The sequence below is a fragment of the Bactrocera dorsalis genome, chromosome 3 (assembly GCF_023373825.1).
Source record: "Bactrocera dorsalis isolate Fly_Bdor chromosome 3, ASM2337382v1, whole genome shotgun sequence".
Lineage (NCBI taxonomy): Eukaryota > Metazoa > Arthropoda > Insecta > Diptera > Tephritidae > Bactrocera > Bactrocera dorsalis.
The window spans coordinates 52,832,277-52,857,276 of record NC_064305.1 but is presented as its reverse complement, the minus strand read 5'-3'; the positions used below and the strand labels follow the sequence as shown (position 1 = coordinate 52,857,276).

The 25,000-nt window shown below is 38.2% G+C and overlaps 2 protein-coding genes across 2 annotated transcripts in view; both read right to left on the bottom strand.

Annotated features, from left to right (window-relative positions):
* The window catches only part of LOC125777085 (uncharacterized), a 212,686-nt gene that overhangs the window by 139,104 nt on the left and 48,582 nt on the right, over window positions 1-25,000 (bottom strand). The gene's annotated exons all lie outside the window — the stretch shown is intronic.
* LOC105225424 (uncharacterized) lies at window positions 4-16,855 on the bottom strand (the record flags this gene model as incomplete). Its single annotated transcript, XM_049450973.1, is given in 7 exon segments — window positions 4-1,198; window positions 1,373-7,114; window positions 7,724-8,995; window positions 9,066-9,121; window positions 9,220-9,293; window positions 9,360-9,626; window positions 14,559-16,855. Coding segments are annotated over 7 exon segments (10,367 nt in total), but the record flags the coding sequence as incomplete, so codon positions are not given.

Below are 25,000 nucleotides of genomic sequence, written 5' to 3'. Positions count from 1 at the left end.
TCGGGTTTTACTTGTTTTGGACGCTCAGCCGGCTGATATTGCTGTTTTTCCTTACTGTAGAAAGTGCCTTCAGGTTTAAGGTTATTACGCGGCACAATTTTTTCTGGTCTCTTAACACCCACGTGTTTCTCCGTTTCTGTAAAGGTCATCTCCCCCTCCATTCTTAAATTATCTTTGTGAATGACTCGTCTCACTTTTTCAGCCGGTTTAAATCCGGGTTTATCAGGAGTGTAAAATTCACCCTCCGTTCTTAAATTATCAGAGGGTACAACCTTTTCGGGCCTATTTACATACTGATACTGATTTTTCTCTGCAAACGTCATTTCTCCTTCCATGTGTAAATTATCTTTTCGGATAATGCGTTTTGTTTTCTCGGCGGGCTTAAATGATGTTTTCTCGGGTGCGGTAAATTCACCCTCCACTTTTAAATTGTCTTTGGGTTTTTTCACTACAGGCCGTTCACCAGACTTGTATGAAGGCTTCTCCACTTTATAAAATTCGCCTTCAGGTCTTAGGTTATCTGTAGGTTTTATTTGATCCGGCTTTTTAACAAACTCGTATTCCTTTTTCTCGGTAAATATAATTTCTCCTTCCGTACGAAGGTTGTCCTTTCTAATAATGCGCTCACTTTTTTCAGCAGGTATAAAGGCAGTTTTTTCTGGTACATAAATGTGTCCCTCTGATTTGAGATTATCTTGTGGCTTTTTCGGAACAGGACGTTCGGCAGGTTTATACCCAGGTTTCTCTGGTGTATAAAATTCTCCCTCAGGCCGTAGATTGTCTGCATGCTTTACTTGAGATGGTCGCTCACCAGGTCGGAATTTAGGCTTTTCTGGAGAATAAAATTCTCCTTCAGGCTTCAAATTATCCTCCGGACGCTTCTGTGTGGGACGTTCGGCGGGTTTATACCCAGGTTTCTCTGGTGTATAAAATTCTCCCTCAGGCCGTAGATTGTCTGCATGCTTTACTTGAGATGGTCGCTCACCAGGTCGGAATTTGGGCTTTTCTGGAGAATAAAATTCTCCTTCAGGCTTCAAATTATCCTCCGGACGCTTCTGTACAGGACGTTCGGCGGGTTTATACCCAGGTTTCTCTGGTGTATAAAATTCTCCCTCAGGCCGTAGATTGTCTGCATGCTTTACTTGTGATGGACGTTCTCCGGATTGGAATTTTGGTTTATCCGGAGAATAAAATTCTCCTTCAGGCTTCAAATTATCCTCCGGACGCTTCTGTACAGGACGTTCGGCGGGTTTATACCCAGGTTTCTCTGGTGTATAAAACTCTCCCTCAGGCCGTAGATTATCTGCATGCTTTACTTGTGACGGTCGCTCACCGTGGCGGAATTTGGGCTTTTCTGGAGAATAAAATTCACCTTCAGGCTTCAAATTATCCTCCGGACGCTTCTGTACGGGACGTTCGGCTGGTTTATACCCAGGTTTCTCTGGTGTATAAAATTCTCCCTCAGGCCGTAGATTGTCTGCATGTTTTACTTGTGATGGACGTTCTCCGGATTGGAATTTTGGTTTATCCGGAGAATAAAATTCACCTTCAGGCTTCAAATTATCCTCCGGACGCTTCTGTACGGGACGTTCGGCTGGTTTATACCCAGGTTTCTCTGGTGTATAAAATTCTCCCTCAGGCCGAAGATTGTCTGCATGCTTTACTTGTGATGGACGCTCTCCGGGTTGGAATTTTGGTTTATCCGGAGAATAAAATTCTCCTTCAGGCTTCAAATTATCCTCCGGACGCTTCTGTGTGGGGCGTTCGGCTGGTTTATACCCAGGTTTCTCTGGTATATAAAATTCTCCCTCAGGCCGTAGATTGTCTGCATGCTTTACTTGTGATGGCCGCTCACCGGGCTGGTATTTGGGCTTTTCTGAAGAATAAAATTCTCCTTCAGGCTTCAAATTATCCTCCGGCCGCTTCTGTGTGGGACGTTCGGCGGGCTTATACCCAGGTTTCTCTGGTGTATAAAACTCTCCCTCAGGCCGTAGATTGTCTGTATGCTTTACTTGTGACGGCCGCTCGCCAGGTTGGAATTTTGGTTTTTCTGGGGTATAAAACTCTCCTTCTGGCTTTAAATTGTCAGTAGGTTTCACTTGCTCCGGCCTGCTAACAAATTCATATTTTTCTTTTGTTTCGAAAGTCATTTCACCTTCGGTGCGTAGGTTGTCCTTCCTAATAATACGTTCAACTTTTTCTGCTGACCTGTAACTAGGCTTTTCAGGTGTGTAAAACTCGCCCTCAGGACGTAAATTATCTTTTGGCTTCTTCTGAGTAGGTCGTTCGGCGGGTATGTAATCGGATTTTTCTGGAGAATAAAACTCGCCTTCTGTTCGAAGATTATCTTCAGGCTTCTTTTGTATTGGACGCTCTGCGGGCCTATAATTTGTTTTCTCTGGTATATAAAACTCACCTTCAGGCTTTAAGTTGTCTTCACGTCTAATAACTATCGGAGTCTCAGCTGGCAGATATTTTGATTTTTCGGGAGTATAGAAATCACCCTCGGGTTTGAGATTATCAGTGGGTTTAATCTGATCAGGTCTTATGACAAACGTATATTCTTCTTTTCTTTCAAAATTCATTTCACCTTCTGTGCGGAGATTGTCTTTTCTTATGATACGTTGAACCTTTTCAGCCGGTTTGTATACCAACTTCTCTGGTACTGTAAACGCACCTTCGGGTCTCAAATTATCCTCAGGTTTAATTTGGGAAGGTCGTTCTGAAACTTGATACGTTGGCTTTTCTGGAGTGTAAAATTCTCCCTCTGGTTTAAGGTTATCAATAGGTTTGACTTGCTCAGGTCTATTAACAAATTGATAATCTTCTTTTACTTCAAATATCATCTCCCCTTCAGTTCGTAAGTTATCTTTTCTGATTATTCGTTTTGTTTTTTCAGCTGGAGTGTAAGTGGTTTTCTCTGGAACAGTGAACTCTCCTTCAGGTCGTAAATTATCAAGAGGTTTTTTTTGAGTTGGCCTCTCCGCCGGCCGGTAACCAGGTTTTTCAGGTGTATAAAATTCCCCTTCTGGTTTAAGGTTGTCTTCATGCTTGACTGGAGAAGGGCGATCTGCTGGAACAAAATCGACTTTTTGTGGTTTATAAAACTCCCCGTCCGGTTTCAAATTATCTTCACGTCTAATAATCAATGGCTTTTCGGCTGGCTGATACTTCGGTTTATCCGGAGCATAGAATTCGCCTTCCGGTTTTAGATTATCAGTGGGTTTCAATTGCTCTGGCCTAACAACAAACTGATATTCTTCCTTTGTTTCAAAAGTCATCTCACCCTCTGATCGCAAGTTATCCTTTCTAACAATACGTTCGACTTTTTCCGCTGGTTGGTAAGGTGTTTTCTGCGGGATAGTGAATTCACCTTCTGGTCTTAAATTGTCCTCAGGTTTCTTTGCAATAGGTCGGTCGGCGGACTGGTAGTCTGGTTTATCAGGAGCATAAAACTCTCCCTCCTGTCTCAAATTGTCTTGCGGTTTTTTCTGAGTTGGGCGTTCCACAGGTTCAAAACCAGGTTTCTCGGGTGTATAGAATTCACCCTCCGGTTTTAAATTATCCTTATGTCGAATTTGCACTGGCTTTTCAGCAGGTTGGTATTTTGGTTTTTCTGGGGTATAGAATTCCCCTTCCGGTCTAAGATTATCTACCGGTTTCACTTGCTCTGGTCTATTTACAAATTGATATTCTTCTTTCTTTTCAAAAATAATTTCCCCTTCTGACCGCAAGTTGTCTTTCCTTATTACACGAAGAATTTTTTCGGCGGGTTTATATATTTCTTTTTCGGGAATCATGAACTCGCCTTCCGGTCTTAAGTTATCTTCAGGTTTCAATTGAGTAGGTCTTTCAGCAGCCTTAAATTCCTGCTTGTCTGGTACATAAAACTCACCTTCTGGACGCAAATTATCTTCTGGTCGCTTTTGAATTGGACGCTCTGCGGGTGTGAAACCTGGTTTTTGTGGAGTATAGAATTCGCCTTCGGGTTTTAAATTATCTTCGTGTCTGATTTGTAAAGGTTTTTCAGCTGGCTTATATATAGATTTCTCTGGAGCATAAAACTGGCCTTCTGGCTTTAGATTATCAGTGGGTTTCACTTGATTGGGCCTAATAACAAACTGATATTCTTCTTTTGTTTCGAATGTCATTTCACCTTCTGTGCGTAAGTTGTCCGTTCTAATTACACGTTCAATTTTTTCAGCTGGTTTATACATTTCTTTTTCCGGAACAAGAAACTCGCCTTCGGGCTTCAAATTATCTATAGGTTTCTTTTGCGTTGGACGTTCGGCGGGTTGATAAGTGGGTTTCTCGTGTTTATAGAACTCTCCTTCTGGTTTCAAGTTGTCTTCAGGCCGTTTCTGAGTTGGACGTTCTGCTGGCCTATATCCAGGTTTTTCTGGAGTGTAAAATTCGCCCTCAGGCCTAAGGTTGTCCTCTGGTCTAACTTGTGTTGGACGCTCTCCTGGTTGGAACTTTGTCTTTTCTGGTGTATAGAACTCGCCTTCTGGTCTCAAATTATCTTCTGGTTTCTTCTGAACTGGACGTTCAGCAGGTCTAAATCCAGGTTTTTCGGGAGTGTAAAATTCTCCCTCAGGGCGAAGGTTGTCCTCTGGTCTAACTTGTGTAGGACGTTCTCCTGGTTGGAACTTTGTCTTTTCTGGTTTATAGAACTCGCCTTCTGGTCTCAAATTATCTTCTGGTTTCTTCTGAACTGGACGTTCAGCAGGCCTAAATCCAGGTTTTTCGGGAGTGTAAAATTCACCCTCAGGCCTAAGGTTGTCCTCTGGTCTAACTTGTGTAGGACGCTCTCCTGGTTGGAACTTTGTCTTTTCTGGTTTATAGAACTCGCCTTCTGGTCTCAAATTATCTTCTGGTTTCTTCTGAACTGGACGTTCAGCAAGTCTAAATTCAGGTTTTTCGGGAGTGTAAAATTCACCCTCAGGGCGAAGGTTGTCCTCTGGTCTAACTTGTGTTGGACGTTCTCCTGGTTGGAACTTTGTCTTTTCTGGTGTATAGAACTCGCCTTCTGGTCTCAAATTATCTTCTGGTTTCTTCTGAACTGGACGTTCAGCAGGCCTAAATCCAGGTTTTTCGGGAGTGTAAAATTCACCCTCAGGGCGAAGGTTGTCCTCTGGTCTAACTTGTGTTGGACGTTCTCCTGGTTGAAACTTTGTTTTTTCTGGTGCATAGAACTCTCCTTCTGGTCTCAAATTATCTTCTGGCTTCTTTTGAGTTGGACGTTCAGCTGGTCTAAATCCTGGCTTCTCAGGAGTGTAAAATTCTCCTTCTGGTCGCAAATTGTCAGCATGTCGTACTTGTGTGGGACGTTCTCCAGGTTGGAACTTAGGTTTTTCTGGTGAATAGAAATCACCTTCTGGCTTCAAATTATCTTCTGGCCGTTTCTGAGTTGGGCGTTCTGCTGGCCTATATCCAGGTTTTTCTGGAGTGTAAAATTCTCCCTCAGGGCGAAGGTTGTCCTCTGGTCTAACTTGTGTAGGACGTTCTCCTGGTTGGAACTTTGTCTTTTCTGGTTTATAGAACTCGCCTTCTGGTCTCAAATTATCTTCTGGTTTCTTCTGAACTGGACGTTCAGCAGGCCTAAATCCAGGTTTTTCGGGAGTGTAAAATTCACCCTCAGGGCGAAGGTTGTCCTCTGGTCTAACTTGTGTGGGACGCTCTCCTGGTTGGAACTTTGTCCTTTCTGGTGTATAGAACTCGCCTTCTGGTCTCAAATTATCTTCTGGTTTCTTCTGAACTGGACGTTCAGCAGGCCTAAATCCAGGTTTTTCGGGAGTGTAAAATTCACCCTCAGGGCGAAGGTTGTCCTCTGGTTTAACTTGTGTTGGACGTTCTCCTGGTTGAAACTTCGTTTTTTCTGGTGCATAGAACTCTCCTTCTGGTCTCAAATTATCTTCTGGCTTCTTTTGAGTTGGACGTTCAGCTGGTCTAAATCCGGGCTTCTCAGGAGTGTAAAATTCGCCTTCAGGTCGCAAGTTGTCAGCATGTCTAACTTGTGTGGGACGCTCTCCAGGTTGGAACTTAGGTTTTTCTGGTGAATAGAAATCACCTTCTGGCTTCAAATTATCTTCTGGCCGTTTCTGAGTTGGACGTTCTGCTGGCTTATATCCTGGTTTTTCAGGAGTGTAAAATTCTCCCTCAGGGCGAAGGTTGTCCTCTGGTCTAACTTGTGTTGGACGTTCTCCTGGTTGAAACTTCGTTTTTTCTGGTGTATAGAATTCGCCTTCTGGTCTCAAATTATCTTCTGGTTTTTTCTGAACTGGACGTTCAGCAGGCCTATATCCAGGTTTTTCGGGAGTGTAAAATTCACCCTCAGGGCGAAGGTTGTCCTCTGGTCTAACTTGTGTGGGACGCTCTCCTGGTTGGAACTTTGTCTTTTCTGGTGTATAGAACTCGCCTTCTGGTCTCAAATTATCTTCTGGTTTTTTCTGAACTGGACGTTCAGCAGGTCTAAATCCAGGTTTTTCGGGAGTGTAAAATTCTCCCTCAGGGCGAAGGTTGTCCTCTGGTCTAACTTGTGTAGGACGTTCTCCTGGTTGGAACTTTGTCTTTTCTGGTTTATAGAACTCGCCTTCTGGTCTCAAATTATCTTCTGGTTTTTTCTGAACTGGACGTTCAGCAGGCCTAAATCCAGGTTTTTCGGGAGTGTAAAATTCTCCCTCAGGGCGAAGGTTGTCCTCTGGTCTAACTTGTGTAGGACGTTCTCCTGGTTGGAACCCTGTCTTTTCTGGTTTATAGAACTCGCCTTCTGGTCTCAAATTATCTTCTGGTTTCTTCTGAACTGGACGTTCAGCAGGCCTAAATCCAGGTTTTTCGGGAGTGTAAAATTCACCCTCAGGGCGAAGGTTGTCCTCTGGTTTAACTTGTGTTGGACGTTCTCCTGGTTGAAACTTCGTTTTTTCTGGTGCATAGAACTCTCCTTCTGGTCTCAAATTATCTTCTGGCTTCTTTTGAGTTGGACGTTCAGCTGGTCTAAATCCGGGCTTCTCAGGAGTGTAAAATTCGCCTTCAGGTCGCAAGTTGTCAGCATGTCTAACTTGTGTGGGACGCTCTCCAGGTTGGAACTTTGGTTTCTCTGGTGAATAGAAATCACCTTCTGGCTTCAAATTATCCTCTGGCCGTTTCTGAGTTGGACGTTCTGCTGGCTTATATCCTGGTTTTTCAGGAGTGTAAAACTCACCCTCAGGCCTAAGGTTGTCCTCTGGTCTAACTTGTGTAGGACGTTCTCCTGGTTGAAACTTTGTCTTTTCTGGTGTATAGAATTCGCCTTCTGGTCTCAAATTATCTTCTGGCTTCTTTTGAGTTGGACGTTCAGCTGGTCTAAATCCGGGCTTCTCAGGAGTGTAAAATTCGCCTTCTGGTCTCAAATTATCTTCAGGTTTCTTCTGAGTCGGACGTTCAGCAGGTCTAAACCCAGGTTTTTCAGGAGTGTAGAACTCACCCTCTGGTCTAAGGTTGTCCTCTGGCTTAACTTGTGTTGGACGTTCTCCTGGTTGAAACTTTGTTTTTTCTGGTGCATAGAACTCTCCTTCTGGTCTCAAATTATCTTCTGGCTTCTTTTGAGTTGGACGTTCAGCTGGTCTAAATCCCGGCTTCTCAGGGGTGTAAAATTCGCCTTCGGGTCGCAAATTGTCAGCATGGCGTACTTGTGTGGGCCGCTCTCCAGGTTGGAACTTGGGTTTCTCTGGTGAATAGAAATCACCTTCTGGCTTCAAATTATCCTCTGGTCGTTTCTGAGTTGGACGTTCTGCCGGCCTATATCCAGGTTTTTCTGGAGTGTAAAATTCTCCCTCAGGGCGAAGGTTGTCCTCTGGTCTAACTTGTGTAGGACGTTCTCCTGGTTGAAACTTTGCTTTTTCGGGTGTATAGAATTCTCCTTCTGGTCTCAGGTTGTCTTCTGGTTTCTTCTGAGCTGGACGTTCAGCAGGGCTAAATCCAGGTTTTTCTGGAGTGTAAAACTCGCCTTCTGGTTGCAAATTGTCAGCATGTCTTACTTGTGTGGGACGCTCTCCTGGTTGGTATTTTATTTTCTCTGGTTTATAGAATTCTCCTTCTGGTTTCAAATTGTCCTCTGGTTTCGTTTGTGTAGGACGTTCAGCAGGTTTAAATCCGGGTTTCTCAGGCGTATAAAATTCTCCTTCAGGTCGAAGGTTATCCTCCGGTCTAACTGGTGTTGGACGTTCTCCTGGATGATACATGACTTTTTCTGGTTTATAGAAGTCTCCTTCTGGCCTCAAATTATCTTCTATCTTCTTCTGAATAGGACGTTCAGCAGGCCTAAACCCAGGTTTTTCGGGAGTGTAAAACTCTCCTTCTGGTTTAAGATTATCAATTGGTTTGATTTGTTCCGGCCTACTCACAAATGTGTATTCTTCTTTTACGTCAAATGTCATTTCTCCTTCTGTTTTGAGATTGTCTTTTCTTATTATTCGTGTTGTCTGTTCCGCTGGTGTATATGAGATCTTTTCCGGCACTATGAATTCACCTTCAGGGCGGAGATTGTCCTCTGGTTTCTTTTGTAACGGGCGTTCTGTTGATTGATAGACTGGTTTGTCGGGAGTGTAGAATTCTCCTTCCGGTTTTAAGTTGTCTTTGTATTTAATTTGAGTAGGTTTTTCTGCTGGAACATATGTTGTTTTTTCTGGTATATAAAATTCACCTTCAGATTTGAGGTTATCAGTGGGTTTGACTGGCAGAGGCCTTATTACATATTGATATTCCTCTTTTTCCGTAAATGTCATTTCTCCTTCACTGCGCAAGTTGTCTTTTCTAATTATGCGTTCCGTTCTTTCAGCTGGTTGGAATGGAATTTTCTCGGGAACTATAAATTCTCCCTCAGGTTTCAAATTGTCCTCGGGTTTTATTAAAGTGACTTGCTCGTCAATGTCGTACAAAAGTTTTAATCGAGATTCTTCTAGATCCTTTTTAGACCAAGTGTTGGACCTTATTCGCGTTTGAGATTCGTCCAGCAAATCTATTAATTAACAAAAAACGCAGTTCATAATTCAAACAAAGGAAATATATATAGTACAAGTAGACTTTACCTATAGTCTCTATAATAGCATCCGTCTTCTTAACGCTTGAAGCACAATGGTGGCGACTGAAATGAGTATGTTTGATATTTTGATATAAAATGCGAATGTAAAGCCAATTATAGAAAACCAACATTTCTAAAAACTAATTATTTATATTGCTTACCCACAAGTGCAGATTTCGCAAATACACATCTCTGTATGCTTTGAACCAAACGTTTCTTTTTTATCGACTCCACGCTAGAATACGAGTATAAATATTATAAGTTCAATTCTCATATTCAAACAAAAAGTTTTGTGCCTTACGATTCTTGAGTCGCTAGTAGTCAGCTTTTCTCTCTTAACGTCGTCAACTTCATCGTATATATTTGTGGTAATATCTTTGCGTTTTGATGTGTTAGTACGTTCATTGGTTATATTTTCACTGTCTTCTGTTATCTGCACATTTTTTTCGATTTCAACAAATTCGTCAATATAAATTGTCTTTTTGGGCGTTTCAACGATTCTTTCAATCACATCGGTATGCGTTTTCTCATCTAGGACTCGCCAATCGTTCAAGCTGGCATCAAATATCTGAAACATTGTTAAACAAATTTTTACAAATTGGTAATTACTTCGATTTGAAGTGTATTTACAAATAGCTGTTAAAAAGGATTATTTGCATCCGCCCAAAACTTAGCTTTCACCCCAGCATATAATGGTTATGTACTATGTAATTAATTAATCTTAGTAAACAAAATATTTGAAGTATAGGTGAGCTTAGGTTTCAATACGACAACTATATACCGAGTTGAGAACGTTTTATATACATACAAGTATGTACTATATCGTCACCTAAAATGCAAAACAATGTATCATTAAAAAAAATTGAAACTGAGTTTATTATTGCTTACGATTAACTACATACTCGTAATACAATATATGCAGCATAAAATGTTCACCTGGCGTTGTCAGATATAACCAATATGTAACCATTTTATAACCAAAATATTTTTTCAATATAAGTGGTTTATGTCGTTTTTCCTTTGCCTGTAAACTTATGAGAAGAGGTGTTATGTTATTTTGAATTTTAGGTGACAAAAAAAAACAGATAAGCCAAAGCTAAAGCACAGAAGCTATATACCGCATTACGACATTATTTGTATCGCTTCGTTTGATTGAGATAGCTTACAGAGCAGTTCAGGACCAATTTTATCAATTTTTGCATGAACTGAATTACATTCATTGATACATATATATTCATGTTCTCGTTAAAATGGGATAGAATTCATTTTATTCGGTGAATGGGCACCGGAAGTATTGAGCGCTTGGACCATTTGAAAGGTGCCATATGTAAGGAGCACTATTTGTGGCATGTTTTATCTCGAATCGTTGTGTCGTCTAATTGTTTAACAAATCCGCGTGCAAGCCAGCTGATAGTGAAATAGAGAGGTTGGTATTTTAAATACGCATAACTGAACATCCGTCACGCCCACTAGGTCACAAATGAGCAATGAAACAAAAATCTGGTTCCAAAAATCGCAGTAGGGAGAGGCAACTGGACTTAACAAATTTTGAAAAGAGGGCCTTACCCTCTTAATGGTTTAATGTATATATCTTATAAACTATTAAAGCTGTACCGAACTTAGAAGAACCATCATTTTTTTTTTTTTTTTGCACTACATTCATTGATTTCCGTATTCTAATGGACTTAACTATAATAAAATTGCGTGACACCATATTCTCAAGCATTCTGTAATTCAATTAGACCATACCTTAGGCTCAACAAAGTCATTTTTAACTTTTCGGTTTCCTGTAGATGTAATTTTTTGTATATTAACAATTTTTCAATAGGGATGATATGATTTCTAAGGGTCGTTTCGGCCATTTTTATTATATCATGATCTGTATATTTTTTTTTTAATTTTACAATTTACATTTTTCATTTACAATTTCATCGTGGCACGCAGGAACAACGTTTACAAATTAATCAATTTCATTATCAAAATAATGGTTGTCTAATTCCAACTTTTCGTGCGCTTTTGCCATTTTATCTTCGTAATAATCGTCCACCTATACTCGCGATTCGTCGAATTGTTGAAAATTTCGTACGTACATTTTTTTTACATAATGTTCAAGCGCCAATAAGACAAAGAATCGCTCGAAGTAATGAAAATATTGCTGCCGTTCAGACAAGTAATGCTGAAACTCGCAATTTGTTTGGGACTGCCACAAAATTTTTGATAAAGGATTTGGGCGTGCATCCGTATAAAACTGTTCTCACCCAAGAACTGAAGCCATTGCACCACTGTAGTGAATTTGTTAATTTTTGGAAAAACTTGAAAACGATAACGATTTTTTAAGAAAATCATCTTCTCCGATGAGGCTCAATTTCATCTGAAGAAGATCCACAAATTATTCAAGAACAAGCATTAACTCACCTAAATTCACAGTTTGATGTGGTTTTTGACTTGGTAGAATCATCGGTCCGTACTTCTTTCGAAAAGTAGCTGGTGATACCGCTACTGTCAATGGAAATTGGTATAGATCGATGTAAACCATTTTTTTATGGCCGCAATTGAAAGAAATTTATCTTGATAATATCTGGTTCCAATATGATGGGGCTACATGCAACGAAACATGTACAACACCCAAATTATTGCGGAAAAAGTTTGGAGATTCAATTATTGCAAGAAATGATTTAACACCATTAGACTACTTCTTGTGGGATTATTTGAAGACATTGGCCTTTAGTAAAAAAACAGATTCTATTTAAGTTTTAGAAGTCAATATTGAACGTGCTATTCATGGCATACTACTTGATTTAGTGGAAAAGGTGCTCGAAATTGGGTTCATCGAATTCGTTCCTGCAAAAGAACTCGTGGAGGCCATTCGAATGATGTTAACCGACATTTTTGGACTGGTTGAATTGAGACCGATAATACCGAATTTCAAACCATCAACCAAAACTCAGTTCGGTTGAAAACCGTAGTAACGGCCATAGTTATTAAAAAATTATTATAATTAGTAGCACAATAAAAAAGTTAATTACTCATAGTAAACGCATAGCAATGTACACCATACATCAACTACTAAGTGTTACTATTAAAAAAATAAAATATTAATACTATTATATTATAATTTGTATTAGCATGTGAAATTATGAAACAATGACTTCTATATACATATTATGTATATTAAGTAATTTTGTAAATTATTTTTATGTAAATCAAAAAATATATGAATATACATAAATAAAATGTGTAAAGAAAATTTTCCAAAATGCCGCCCTAAGCAATTTCTTGCGCCCTAGGCAACTGCTTAACTTGCCTACATAGACGAGCCTACCCTGAATTTACTATACAATAGAGTAAACAACTGCTTCGTCTATTAATATTTAATTGCCAATAAATAGCATAAAGAGGCTCCCAAAACATTTTTCTTCATTTACAAAAACTTACGTAAAGAAATTCACCGACTCAAAAACAAAATCTAAAATCTTTCATTCTTCTTAAAAAAAGCGATAGCAAATAAATTCGTTTGAAATATCGAATTTTTGTTTCGGTTCAAGTATACGAGTACAATAGTGGTTTACAAAAAACTCAAAGCTTTTTTCGGAAACTGTAAAAAACAAATTTTTGAGCAAACTTTGAAAAATTTCTCAACACCAAACATAACGCATTGAATTGCTTATCCTCCCGCTCAAAGCAATTTTTTGTTTTTGACAACGGCAACATGAACTTGGTTCTCGATAGCAATACGAAAAACTTTTGTACAAACATGAGTGATCGCTGTATGACTTTTTGTCTGACTCGTTTATAGTCCTGACAGAGTACACAGATCTAAGCCAACAAATAGCAAGGATCCGCGGGCAAACACATCGCTTTAAACAATGAAGATTCAAATGCTGAAGTCAATTTTCATTCAGTACCAACTTTTGTCATTTATAATTCATACTTTTATTTTCACTCAGTTTATGCGATAAATTAGGAACTTTGGCCGGTCGCTTCAAGTAATTACGCCAAAATATTTGCTTACTATTTGCTGCTAATTTATTCCAATAAGCCAAAAGCTTATATCTTACTGATATTGTGACTCAAAGCTGTTTGTGTGTGCATACATATTTATGTACATATATACCATATGTATGTATGTATGTATGTATGTTTGTCTGTTGAAATATAATGCATATTTTAATAAAGGCATGCATAAGGAAATAGATTAATTGTTTGTGTTTTTAGTATCTTTAAAATATTATACATTCTGAATTCACATACATATGTACAAACACATGTACTAATGCATGTATATGTACATACATACATACGTACAGAGGCAAGGTGAGTTCAAAGCGGGTTTAGCAACACGCGATGGAATGTGTAAATATTTGAATGCTTGCAAAGGTTGCATTCATACATACATATTTGTGTAGGTACGTAGATAAGTATATATGTATGTACATACATATGTATATGCGTCGTTCATTGAAATAGCGAACTAACTTCTTGCATTTAAGTTTTGAGCAACTCCGGACTTACGTCACTTTTATTGTGAATAACGATACACATTTGTTCCTTGGTTAAACTAATAGCCACATCTATGAAGCTGCAGTGATACTAGTGGGATTGCTTCACTTCTGTATTGTAAGATATGATAAATTGTGAGCCCATTATGAAAAAGAAATACATTTTTTATATTATGGAGTTACACTACTTTTGCAATGACCGACCGTATGTACATATATTGCTCATTTGTTTGTTTGCGTCAACGTGTTCGAGAGGTCTCTCAGTTGCTCATTTGAATTTTGACAACAATTACGAGTGGTAGTAAACTTTTCTCAGCACAGCAGTTTTTTAGTGAAAATAGGACATTAGGGTGCACTTTTTTGGGCAATGAAAATTTTATTCAGTTACCCTACATCGGATGTAAAGATTCAAATAAGCAAATCAGAAACACATATTCGCTTCTTTTTGATAATTTTTATACACTGAACAGGGCATATTTAGTTTTTTCACGATGTTTCTAACACGCAAAAGGGTACGTCGGATACGCTGTAAAGTATAGCATAGACACATGTATGTACATATGTACATACATACACATATGTATGTACATACACATATAAATGATCAGCATAAAGAGCTAGGTTTATTTAACCTTATCCATCTGCCTGTATATACGCGAAATAATCCCTCAGTTTTTTAGATATCGTTCTGAAATTTTAGTCACATCTTTTTCTCTTCAAGAAGGCGCTCAATTGTCGGAACTGTCCATACCGGACCACTATAAATTATAATATTTGGCTTGGCTATTATCTAAAACAATGATACAATCTCCGAAAAAATGGTTTAAGGTAAGAGTTTTTCCTTGTTTTAGAATTTTTTCAAACCAATGATTATTTTACAATTTTATATAACTAATAATTCTTCTTCATGCATTGCTAAAAATGCATCAACCAATTTTCGTTAAAGCAAACAATATGACATACCCTAATGCATTTCTAAATACCTTGCCGTAATTAATTACCTTTGTTACTTCAGTGGTAGTAGTTATGTTCGCCACATCAGTATTGTCTTTTTCAATTTCACGAACAATGTCATTTGGCACGAAAGCTTTTGAGTCCACAAACGATTTCTCTTCAACGATTTTCCACTCTCCGGTCTTAGTGTCATATACTTTTGTTGTGTACGTTGTGGTAGTCGTATTGATGACATCATCAACTATTTCGGGGTAATGAGTATCATGAGCACTGTCCACAGTCTTCTCTTCGACGATTTTCCACTTGTTCGCACGCTGATCGAATATTTTTTTCTTATACGTAATTTTGTAAGTGCCGTCAGATTCGCGACTAACGTAACGCTCGATTGTTGGCTGCTTTTTGTTTGTAGCGCCAGTGCCGGTCTTTTCATTCAGCTCTGTCCATCTTTTAGTTTTCACATCATACACTTCCTTCTTTGACGTACTCTTGCTTTTCTTCAGCGAGCTTTCTTCAATTGTTTGTTCAGAGATATTTTGCTCTATTATAGAGGACTTTTTCGTCGATTTGTTTGTTACATTGGAGGCCAATTGCCTACTACTACCACTTACAACTACGTCACTCTTCAAGTTTTTCGCTGTTTCAGTCAGTGATGTACTATCACCTTGACTTGTAATTTCGGTGTGGTGGGCGGTGGAGGTAATGGAATGGCTGTCGTCATCGATTGCTCTCTGTGTACTTTTCGTAAATGCCGTTGACGTTTGTTGTGTTTTTGCAGGCGATGTGATTAGCGGCGCTATTACTGGTGTTGCAGCACCATTAATGGCTTTGCCATCAATCGTCGAATACGACGTATAGCTGTTTACTTCGGCGTTACTGTTTTTCACATCATTCGTTAAAAACTTGTTTGACGATGATGTCATTTCAACATTTGTAGATGTGACTTTGCCCGATTTTGCTGTATTCGATGTGGACGAAATGGACTTTGAATTTTCGGTGGACATATCGGTGATCGTAATTCCACCATCAATGACCTTACTGCTACTGCTTGCGGACTCGATGTGTGCGAAATTGGAGCTGCTCGTGCTTGTCATGATACCGGTTTGTGATTGGGAAGAGGACAAATAAGCTTTATTGTAATTGCTGCCAATGCTGGAGCTACCGCTACCAACTATCTCAATGACATCGATCGGCACCGAAAAAACTGGTTCCTTTTTGTCGCTCTCAAGCAGATCGATGGATGATATTATCTTAGCATTGGAAAAATCATTGGAGATCTCTTCATAGTATTCTGATTTCTGTTGAAATGAGGAAGATGAGGATGACGCCTTCGTCGATTTCAATGTGTCACTCATTATGGAAGCGATTGGCGCTGACTGGCCGCCACCGATGCTGCCCACGTCACTGACGATCTCGTACAGCTGTTCTTGCTGCTGCTGTTGCTGCTGTTCAATTTGTTGTCGGCGCTGCTTTTGCTCTGACCTCGACTCCGTGTGACTGCTGCTGCTACTGCTGCTCTTGAACAAATTCGATTGCAACTGCGACTGCGTGCCGGATTGTGTGGTTGCCAGCATCGATTTGTTGCTCGCCGCTGACTCGGATTTTTGCAGTGTCTGTGAAGTTTTCGTCCACGTAGGCGACGTCGTCGAAGTTACTCCCACCGCCGACGAGCTAGTTGATGCTGCCTCGGTAACAGCGCTATGCACCACAGTTTTCGAGGAACTAGAGGTGGTGCTGCTTGTGCTTGCAGCATTTTTGCTGTTGCTGACACTAATTTCTTGCTGCTTTTTCTTGCTGCCTTTCGATACCATTTTGACAAGTATGAATTCGCAGGAAGCTCAAAATTCGGTTGGTTTTTAAAATGAAAATGTTAGAAGATATGTACGTTATGTCTTTTATCGATCACAGTCTATGTTATCCGACTAATTGGACACGCGTGCGAATTTCAGTTAAAAAAATAAAAAAGGCAAACGAAAAAACGCGATGAACTGGGCAACGTTGTTAGAAGTGATATACTCGTATAGTATAGTAAATATGAAATAGCCAATTTAAAAGCACTAGCAAACACTACTTATTTCAAGAAAAATCTCACACAACACTCAAGCGCAGAATCCGAAAGTACCACTACAAAAATATTCAACGTTTTTTAGCTTTTGATTTTTTTCCTCTCTTTTTTCTGTGGCTATTTTTTAATTTGTTAATACTCTATTGTTGTTGGATGTGTGTCAGTCGTTTCGTTTATCGTTTAAAAATCACAAGCAGTTTTCCGAAGATCGCGTGCAACGCGTACCAATGCCCAAAGCGAACTGATCGTTCAGTTAGTGGCTGGAACAGCTTTTGGCCGCGTACCAGCACAAATCGCTACGTTTAGAAAGCAGAGTGGGCTTCAAAACCGCCCTCTCGCCTTTCCCAACTGCTGCTGACACACCAATACACTGCACCAAGTCTGAAAGCACGATCGTTATGTCGCTCCGTAAACGCATATACATACATATGTATGTATGTTATATACTTATTTGCATGTACGTATGTATGTATGTATGTAGGTAAGCGCCGACAAGTGTAGGCAGCGCACAACTTGGATTTTATACCGCATATGCATACATACATACACACTACAAGTATTTGTGTACGTGAAGGCAGCTTTATGTAGTCGAATGCGAAACTTTTGTTTTTCTTTTGATGTCAGTCTGAGTTTCAGAGCTTTACCTACACAGCTCAGTTCAACCGCGTTTTATATTGAGTCTGCAGCTTTCTGCTTGGCGTTCTCGAATATGGTAAAGCTTTGACTTTTATCAAGCAGTTTTTCGCATCACCTACACGGTTTATTATTATTATTCTTTTTTAATTAAAGCCAAACCTTTTCTCTACCTGAAATAGCGGCATATTTAATAAAAAATTGGTTGCAGACATCAACATTGAATATTGAAATTAGGTGGAGCTGCGCAAAATACATGCAAACATAATATTATATATTACATACATATGTATGTATGTACATATGTGTTGTAGCATTTAGTTATTGATTTATGAAATCCCTTGAAAAATTAGTTAGAAATCGCGTACGTTAAAATATGCATTGCAGAACTTCTAATCATTCCTTAAAAAATACTTCCTAATGAAACTGATTTTGTCAGATGTAGAAGATATTGAGTAGTAAATTAAGAGCTCAAGAAGATTCTCTATTTTATGCTTTGCATCACTTAAGTTCCGAGTATATGTAATATTGCCTAACCATCTAAGTATTCTGTAATCATGCCAAGCAAACAGCTGTCGAAAGTTCTGACCCCACAAAGATAGATGAGCAGATGTGTCCCGTGCTGAATCTCTTGGGGCTTTAATTCCTTCCGTATATCAATTTCTTGTCACCCATTATAATTATGTACCTCCAGAGTCTTAAAAATCTTTGAAACACTTAAGCTGTAAGCTCAAATGGTCTTTTAAATATCCATAAACATGTGACTCGATCTTTTGCTAGATTTTGGCAGATGTCGGAATTATTAACCGACCGGCCTATTGCCATAGGCAGTTTGATAGCCGCTCCGTAAGCCACCAGTTTTGCATTTCTCTACAAACAGACTTGCTTAGTTGGAGTGAGACAAAACAGAATGATCCCCTCGAAATATTTAATTAATTGGTGCTTCGTTTTTCGAGAATACTACTATAGCTTACAAATTGCAAACTATGGGAGCAAAGATGAAGTGGCTTTTGATATGTCGATGAAAATATGACATACTGAGCCAAGAGTCTACAAGACCAGATTGGCTTGACAAGATCTTTGTATATATGTGAGTTTTTATTTAGCCTGTGATGCAAGGGATATAGTCTTACTAGTTATATCTGTTTAGTCAGCTTGAAACCGAAATATAAGATTTTAATAGCAATATGTTCCGTATATTTAAAGTAAATTACATATTCGAAAATTAATAAAATTACTTAAACATTTGTAGCCGACTATAGAGTATTCTGGCCTCTACTGGCGTCCAGAAGGGGTATTAGTCAGAGTTAGCGATTAAATAAATTGTAATGTGCATATACCACGAAAATGGAGTATGTGTCTGCGATGTGTCGCTCAGCAACCTACGAGCGTTTCAAAACCGGCTGAAACACGTATTTATTTTCATTCGTTTACAAATGACAATATGCAATTACAAACATACATATTCATTCATGTATATACACAATTCGTAATGAAGGCGAGCAAATGTACAAATATCGACTCCGGCATACACGCACCTTATAAACACCTAAGCACGTACATACATATGTATGTACACTTGTGAGCTCGTATTATACTAAATAATCGACGGCACTTTTTTCTTCATTACTTCCAGCGGCCCTACGTGGGTGTTCATGACGGCATTTTTCATTTTAACGAGTTTTTGAGGAAATCATTTCGCAATTATATAAAATTTTCAGTGCAATGCAGTTTCAATTCGCATCAAGGAGAGGGATATATCCCAAAAATAAATACTCACAAATGTCTCGCGCTATGTCGTTGCCATCTCGTATTGCCTAAAAAGTTAAAACAGGATTATTGGCACTGAGAAAGCAACCTTCGTTTTCCGAATATGTTCATACAACATTTAAGATTGTCAGGTCAGATGAACTTATTTCGGTGGTTACAAAGCTCACAAATTAAGTTTTCATTTAAATATACATACCTTGCGGATATGGAGCATCTCATTTGTGGCCGTTGGGATGCATAAAAGCTACAGAGATCCCGATTTGACCCTTACTTGCTTATATACTATGTTATTATTATATTGTGACGAATGCCTAAGTAGCCAGTTTCCATTTGTTTTCCTTGAATGTCTGTAAATTTATTTACAGGTCATATTAAAATGAATAAATATTATTATATACATATTATTTTTTCCTTTATTTTAAATTTTTATTAAAGTAACAACTCATTACTTACTTCCATGCATATGTATGTTAATACTCGTTGTACACTTAAATATACTTGTACACTATATTTAATATACATATGTATATACATACATACATACTATATATGTAAGTTTCTTACACCAATAGTCAAAAAGAAAGTTTCGAATCTAAAGAACGTCAGACATGATGCGTGGGCGATGGGGCGATCAGAGTGTACAAACTACTGCTACCAGTATGTCTGTTATACATACATACATATGTATGTATGTACGTGCTTTGTATTCATCGAAGTCTGCAGACGTAAGTTTAGCAATTCAAACCGGATTTTTCCGTTACAGCAGAATTTATTTACATGTAATTTCGTATACATACATATATAGAAATAAATCGTTAGATAACAGTTTTTTAGGTAATTTTAGTCGTTTTGCAAATGGTATCGAAGATAACGCCAAATAATTTATCCATAACCCAAAGGTTGATAGACCAGCAGCAAGAGGATCACATAATTTGTGCTGAATAAATTTCAACCAGTGAAAACTACACATCACCATAATATATGTACATACATATGTATATTCAGAAAACTATGAAATATAAATTCGTTTTGGGTGGAATCTGGACATTTGCAGTTTATAATCGAAGGAGAGAAAATGAAGAAGTTGGTTGGAAAAAGCTTGTTATTTCCTTTCATATTAAATTTTTACTCACATTTAATTTAATTTAATTTACTAAATGGACAAATTAATGTATATATGTATGTAGTATATTTCAATTTTATTTGCTCATCCTACTTATGTTAACTCTTGACTTCCATTTAGGCGAAATATGAGAGACAGTTAAATTTGCATAGGTGGCGCCAGTGTCGAATTATTATTAAAAACTGTACTTATAGAATAGTGCAATTTAAACAAGCTTTTTTCACTTTAAACCATGTTTAAATTATTTTACTTTTACCATTACCACTCCAAACCAAATAAATCCACTTTGAAAAAATATTGATTATATACATATATTATTTTGATCAATATATGAAACGTAGTTCAATTGATGCATATGTGGACTCCCAGATGGCTAATCATCAGCTGCTATGAAACCAGACATATTGCTTTTAAGCCACTGCTGAGTGGTTTCGACATCGAACACTGTATTGCTTAATTACTTTTTCACGTCTTGGAATAATCTCTGTTGCACTTTTGAAAGATTTTGAGTAGATTTTATTGTTTTGCATATTAAAAACTTCTTCAACAAATAAAATATTTCTTCTGCGAAAAGGTTACTTTTATGTTCGTTGACCAGGTGCCATATAAGAAGCCGCTTAAATCTTTTTTTAAAGTAGGGTGAAGTATCAAAAGTCGGAGTGCAGAACTTCAATTCACTAAAACTGACCTACTCCCACGAATAAGACATTTATGGCACTAACCGACGGACGCCTAATCAGTTTGTCATGATTGAGGCTGCCGCTTCGCTGAAAGCTATTCAGTTCTCAGTGGATGACATATGTGTGTCGTCGAAGTTTAAAGTTTTTTTCTTCTACTTAAAAAGCGAGGGCTATAAAAGAATAAATGCAATTCCGACTAATGTGCTGGAATCTATACAGGTAGCTTCTAAATCAGCCATGTGCACTTAGCATTTGCGTTAGGTGGAAATTCAGGTCCCCATTCTATCCACCGTTCTTCGTGTGAGGTTTGCCACCGCTGTTGTCATATAGTTAAGCATTTTACTCTCTCTTCTCGTTTGGCTTCTATAGATGGCTCTGATAACTTGTATACTTTTAGTGCCGACAGCCTTTGTATTGCGCTTATTTGTCTGGCATATGCTTTAATGCCTAGAGCCTGTATCCATATTGGGGCGGCATATAATTGAACCGCTTTCATTACCTGTGCAAGTTAAGTCGCCGGCTGCAACGCATGCAGCCTTTATTGCCCATCATTCTAGATAAGGCGTATAGGATTTTACTCGCTTTACCCACAGTGTATTCCACGTGATCCTTAAATTTGGCGCCTTGAGTATATTATTACTCAAGCAAAGAATCTCACATTCCCCTATTCTTTCACTTTTCTAGTACTTATTTGTTCAGCCAGTTCTGTTTATGCAGTTATTGTATTTGCTCCGGAGGTCATCTAGGTGCTTAGCCATTGCTGCCACAATAAGATCGCCTGCGTGTGCAATAAGTTTAACGACTTAGGTTCCATAGAAGAGGTCCTAGAACCGAGCCCTACGGTACTCCACTAGAAATAGAGTAGTCTTGATGCCTTCATCAATAGCTAATAATAGTCGCCTGTTTTCAAAATAATCCATAATAATTTTCGTAAGATATTGAGGAACGCTTGTTAATTTTTACATGAAGTAAAAATGAGTCAAAAGAATATATTTTTGAGCTGCACCGAAATGTGTACTCTTTATTAATACTCTTAAGACTAACTATTACATGGTTCTTACTTCTATTTATACTAACTAAAATGTTTACTTATTACTAGTTGTTAATTTCCTTAGATATAATATATTGTTTGCTTGAGTTTGTTTACATAAATACTTATACTCGTAGTACTATTGAGATGTTAGTTGTTTACTAGTAAATTACTATTTGGGTTGTTATTGTTTGTTATACTTATAGTTCACTTCTATTGTTCCAAGATAATGTTGTTTTGGTGATTGTTTGTTTAGGATCCTTTGATAAGATACTATTATAAGGAATACGTTCCTTAACTCCCGTATGTCATACAGAGCTTTGGTTAAGTTTGCCCACTGAGTTAAGGCATTCTTTACTTCCAGAGCAATAAGCGCGCAATATTTTTTTTTTGGTTCCGCCTTTTCATCGCTTGCCACTTATGTACTTCGGATTTCGCAGTGTCAACAACATTGTTTATCTTTTTCATAAAGCCGTTTTGTTTTTCTGATAATCCGCCACCTTTCTGGATTGTAACCTCCAAGCGGTTTCTTACTAGGCTTTCGTACACTTTGCCAATTGTGTCAAGCATGCACAGAGGTCGATATGATGAAGGTTTCTCCGGAGGCTTTTTTGGTTTAGGAAGTAGAACCAATCGCTGGACTTTCCACGGGTCGGGGAATATCCCTTCTTTTAAACACGCATTGTACATTATTGCAAATAATTTTGGTTTCAAAGTCATGGCTTCCTTTAAGGCTGTTTGGTATGCCAGGTACATTTGTAGAGACTGATTTACTTAAAGCGCATTGTCAGAAGATGACTGCGAAGATGACCAGTGAGATGCTCTCATATGGAAATCATCTTGACTAAGTCTTGACATTCATCTGTCATAAATTAAAATGCTGGCGGAAAAATTCGTGTACTTTTAATGTAAAAACTCGATTTTATTTTTCACGATAATACCATGCCTTGTAACAGTATTGGTACCATTTTTGTGGTAGGATAGGTTTTCTGCTTGGAAATAAGTTTCAACCTCGAATATTCTATCTAACGATTACTCCCTTGAGGTCTGAGAGTAGGAGGCTTTGGTAGCCACCATCCACTCGAAACCATTAGGTGGCCAATATCACATAGTTTTCATATAAACAAGCCATTTTTGGAATCAGCAATTTAACAATCAAATTCCTCATAAGACAATTTTCTGACCATTAAATTTTATAACTGTCGGAAAGTCAAATATCCTTTGAAGGATAGTCTTAACTACAAATCATATAAAACCTTTCATCCTATGGTATTCTTCGTTCGAATATTATGGATGTGTTGTAATTACTTATTAGATAAAACAAATTTTGCTGAAATGTCTAGTTTTTTTACCTATTGGAAGTGCTCTCTGGGTCCCAGAAATTAATTAATTATAATATTATTGGAGAAACATCATCAACTATGCGTGGGCGTGGCACCCTTTATAAAATATCATTTTGAATTATTCGATTTTATATTCATTTTATATATAATAAGTATTAACAATTGACTTTAAAACTGAGGTAATTTTTATAAAAACGGAATTATACGAATATGTATAAAATAATTCAGTAAGGGCCCCCTCATTGCATAAATAACACATGCTATCATACTATAGTCATAGAAATACCATGAATTTCGAAGTCTGATATTTTAGTATATATTTTGACAAACAAGTAGCCGGAAATTGTAAATAAAATACAAAATATTTGCATAGGCTGCTATATACATATATTTCTGGACTAGACAACACTAAGTGTTGCCAGGTGCAATCTAACATTTTCATTGGAAAGTTTGACATTTTATAGCATAACATCACTCAGAACGTTTTGTCATTTAATCTTGAATTGTTTTAATTACAGGGAATTAAAAAATTCATCTCGGCCAAAAAATGGAATTAACTCGTGAACATTTTCGTGCGATCATTTTTCACAACTTTCGACGTGGATTATCACGACAAGAGTGCACCGATGAACTAAAATCTCTGTATGGCTATGAAGCACCATCCTATAGCACTGTGAAAAACTGTTACAACGAATTCAATCGTGGCCGACGCTCGCTCAAAGACGAATTCCGTAAAGGTCGTCCAAAAACAGCCGTTGATGCCGTACGTGAACTTATAATGCAAGACCGTCATGTAACATACCTTCAAATAGAGGCATGCCTATGCATTTCTCCCACCAGCACACATTCGATATTGCATGAACACCTGGCCGTAAAAAAGGTTTGTTCTCGTTGGATCCCACACAATTTCACAATCGCTCAAAAAAAGGCTCGTGTGGATTGGTGTAAAGAAATGCTGAAAAAATACGATCGCGGTGCTTCAAAAGACGTTTATAAGATCGTCACAGGTGACGAATCATGGATCTATGCGTATGAGCCCGAAACAAAACAGCAATCGACCGTGTGAGTCTTCCAAGACGAGCCAAATCCAACGAAAAAAAAACACATTTTCGTTGATAAATATTCCTATTTTCATTATTAGGCCAGAAATATATATAGCAGCCTTCGTAATATATACAATTAATCAATATTTTTTTGTCGCCTTAAAAATAATCGCCACCTATGCAAACGATTTTTCCAGTCCTTGAAAACTTTTCGTAAGCACTTTTTGAGATGGCCTTCCGCTCCTTCAGCGAATTTTGTTTTATCTCTTCGATCGACTGAAAACGTGTAAAATACATAAATTGTTATTCCACAATTTTCTGCCGTTTTCGATGGAGGTTCTCACCTAAACGCGTCAATACGACCAAATAGAATTCTTTATTGATCCCTCCGAACTTAATTCATGATGCACCAAAGCACGAATATCGAAAAAAAACTGCCCCATGTTGATTTTTGAGCGGCTTTGGCGTGATTTTTATATTCTTGCAACCTGTTGCTACAGAGTATAATAGTTTTGTTCACGTAACGGTTGTACGTATCATCTAAAACTAAGCGAGGTAAATATAGGGTATATAAATGATCAGGAAGACGGGAAAACTTGAAAACCGGGTGACCGTCCGTCCGTCCGTCCATGCAAGCTATAACTTGAGTAAAAAATTGAGATACTCGTATATTGATGAAACTTGCAGGTTTCTTAGTACAAAAAGATTACGAGTTCGTAGATGGGCGTAATCGGACCACTGCCACGCGCGCAAATCGCCATTAACCTATAAAGTGCCATAACTAAGCACTAAATTAAGATGTAAA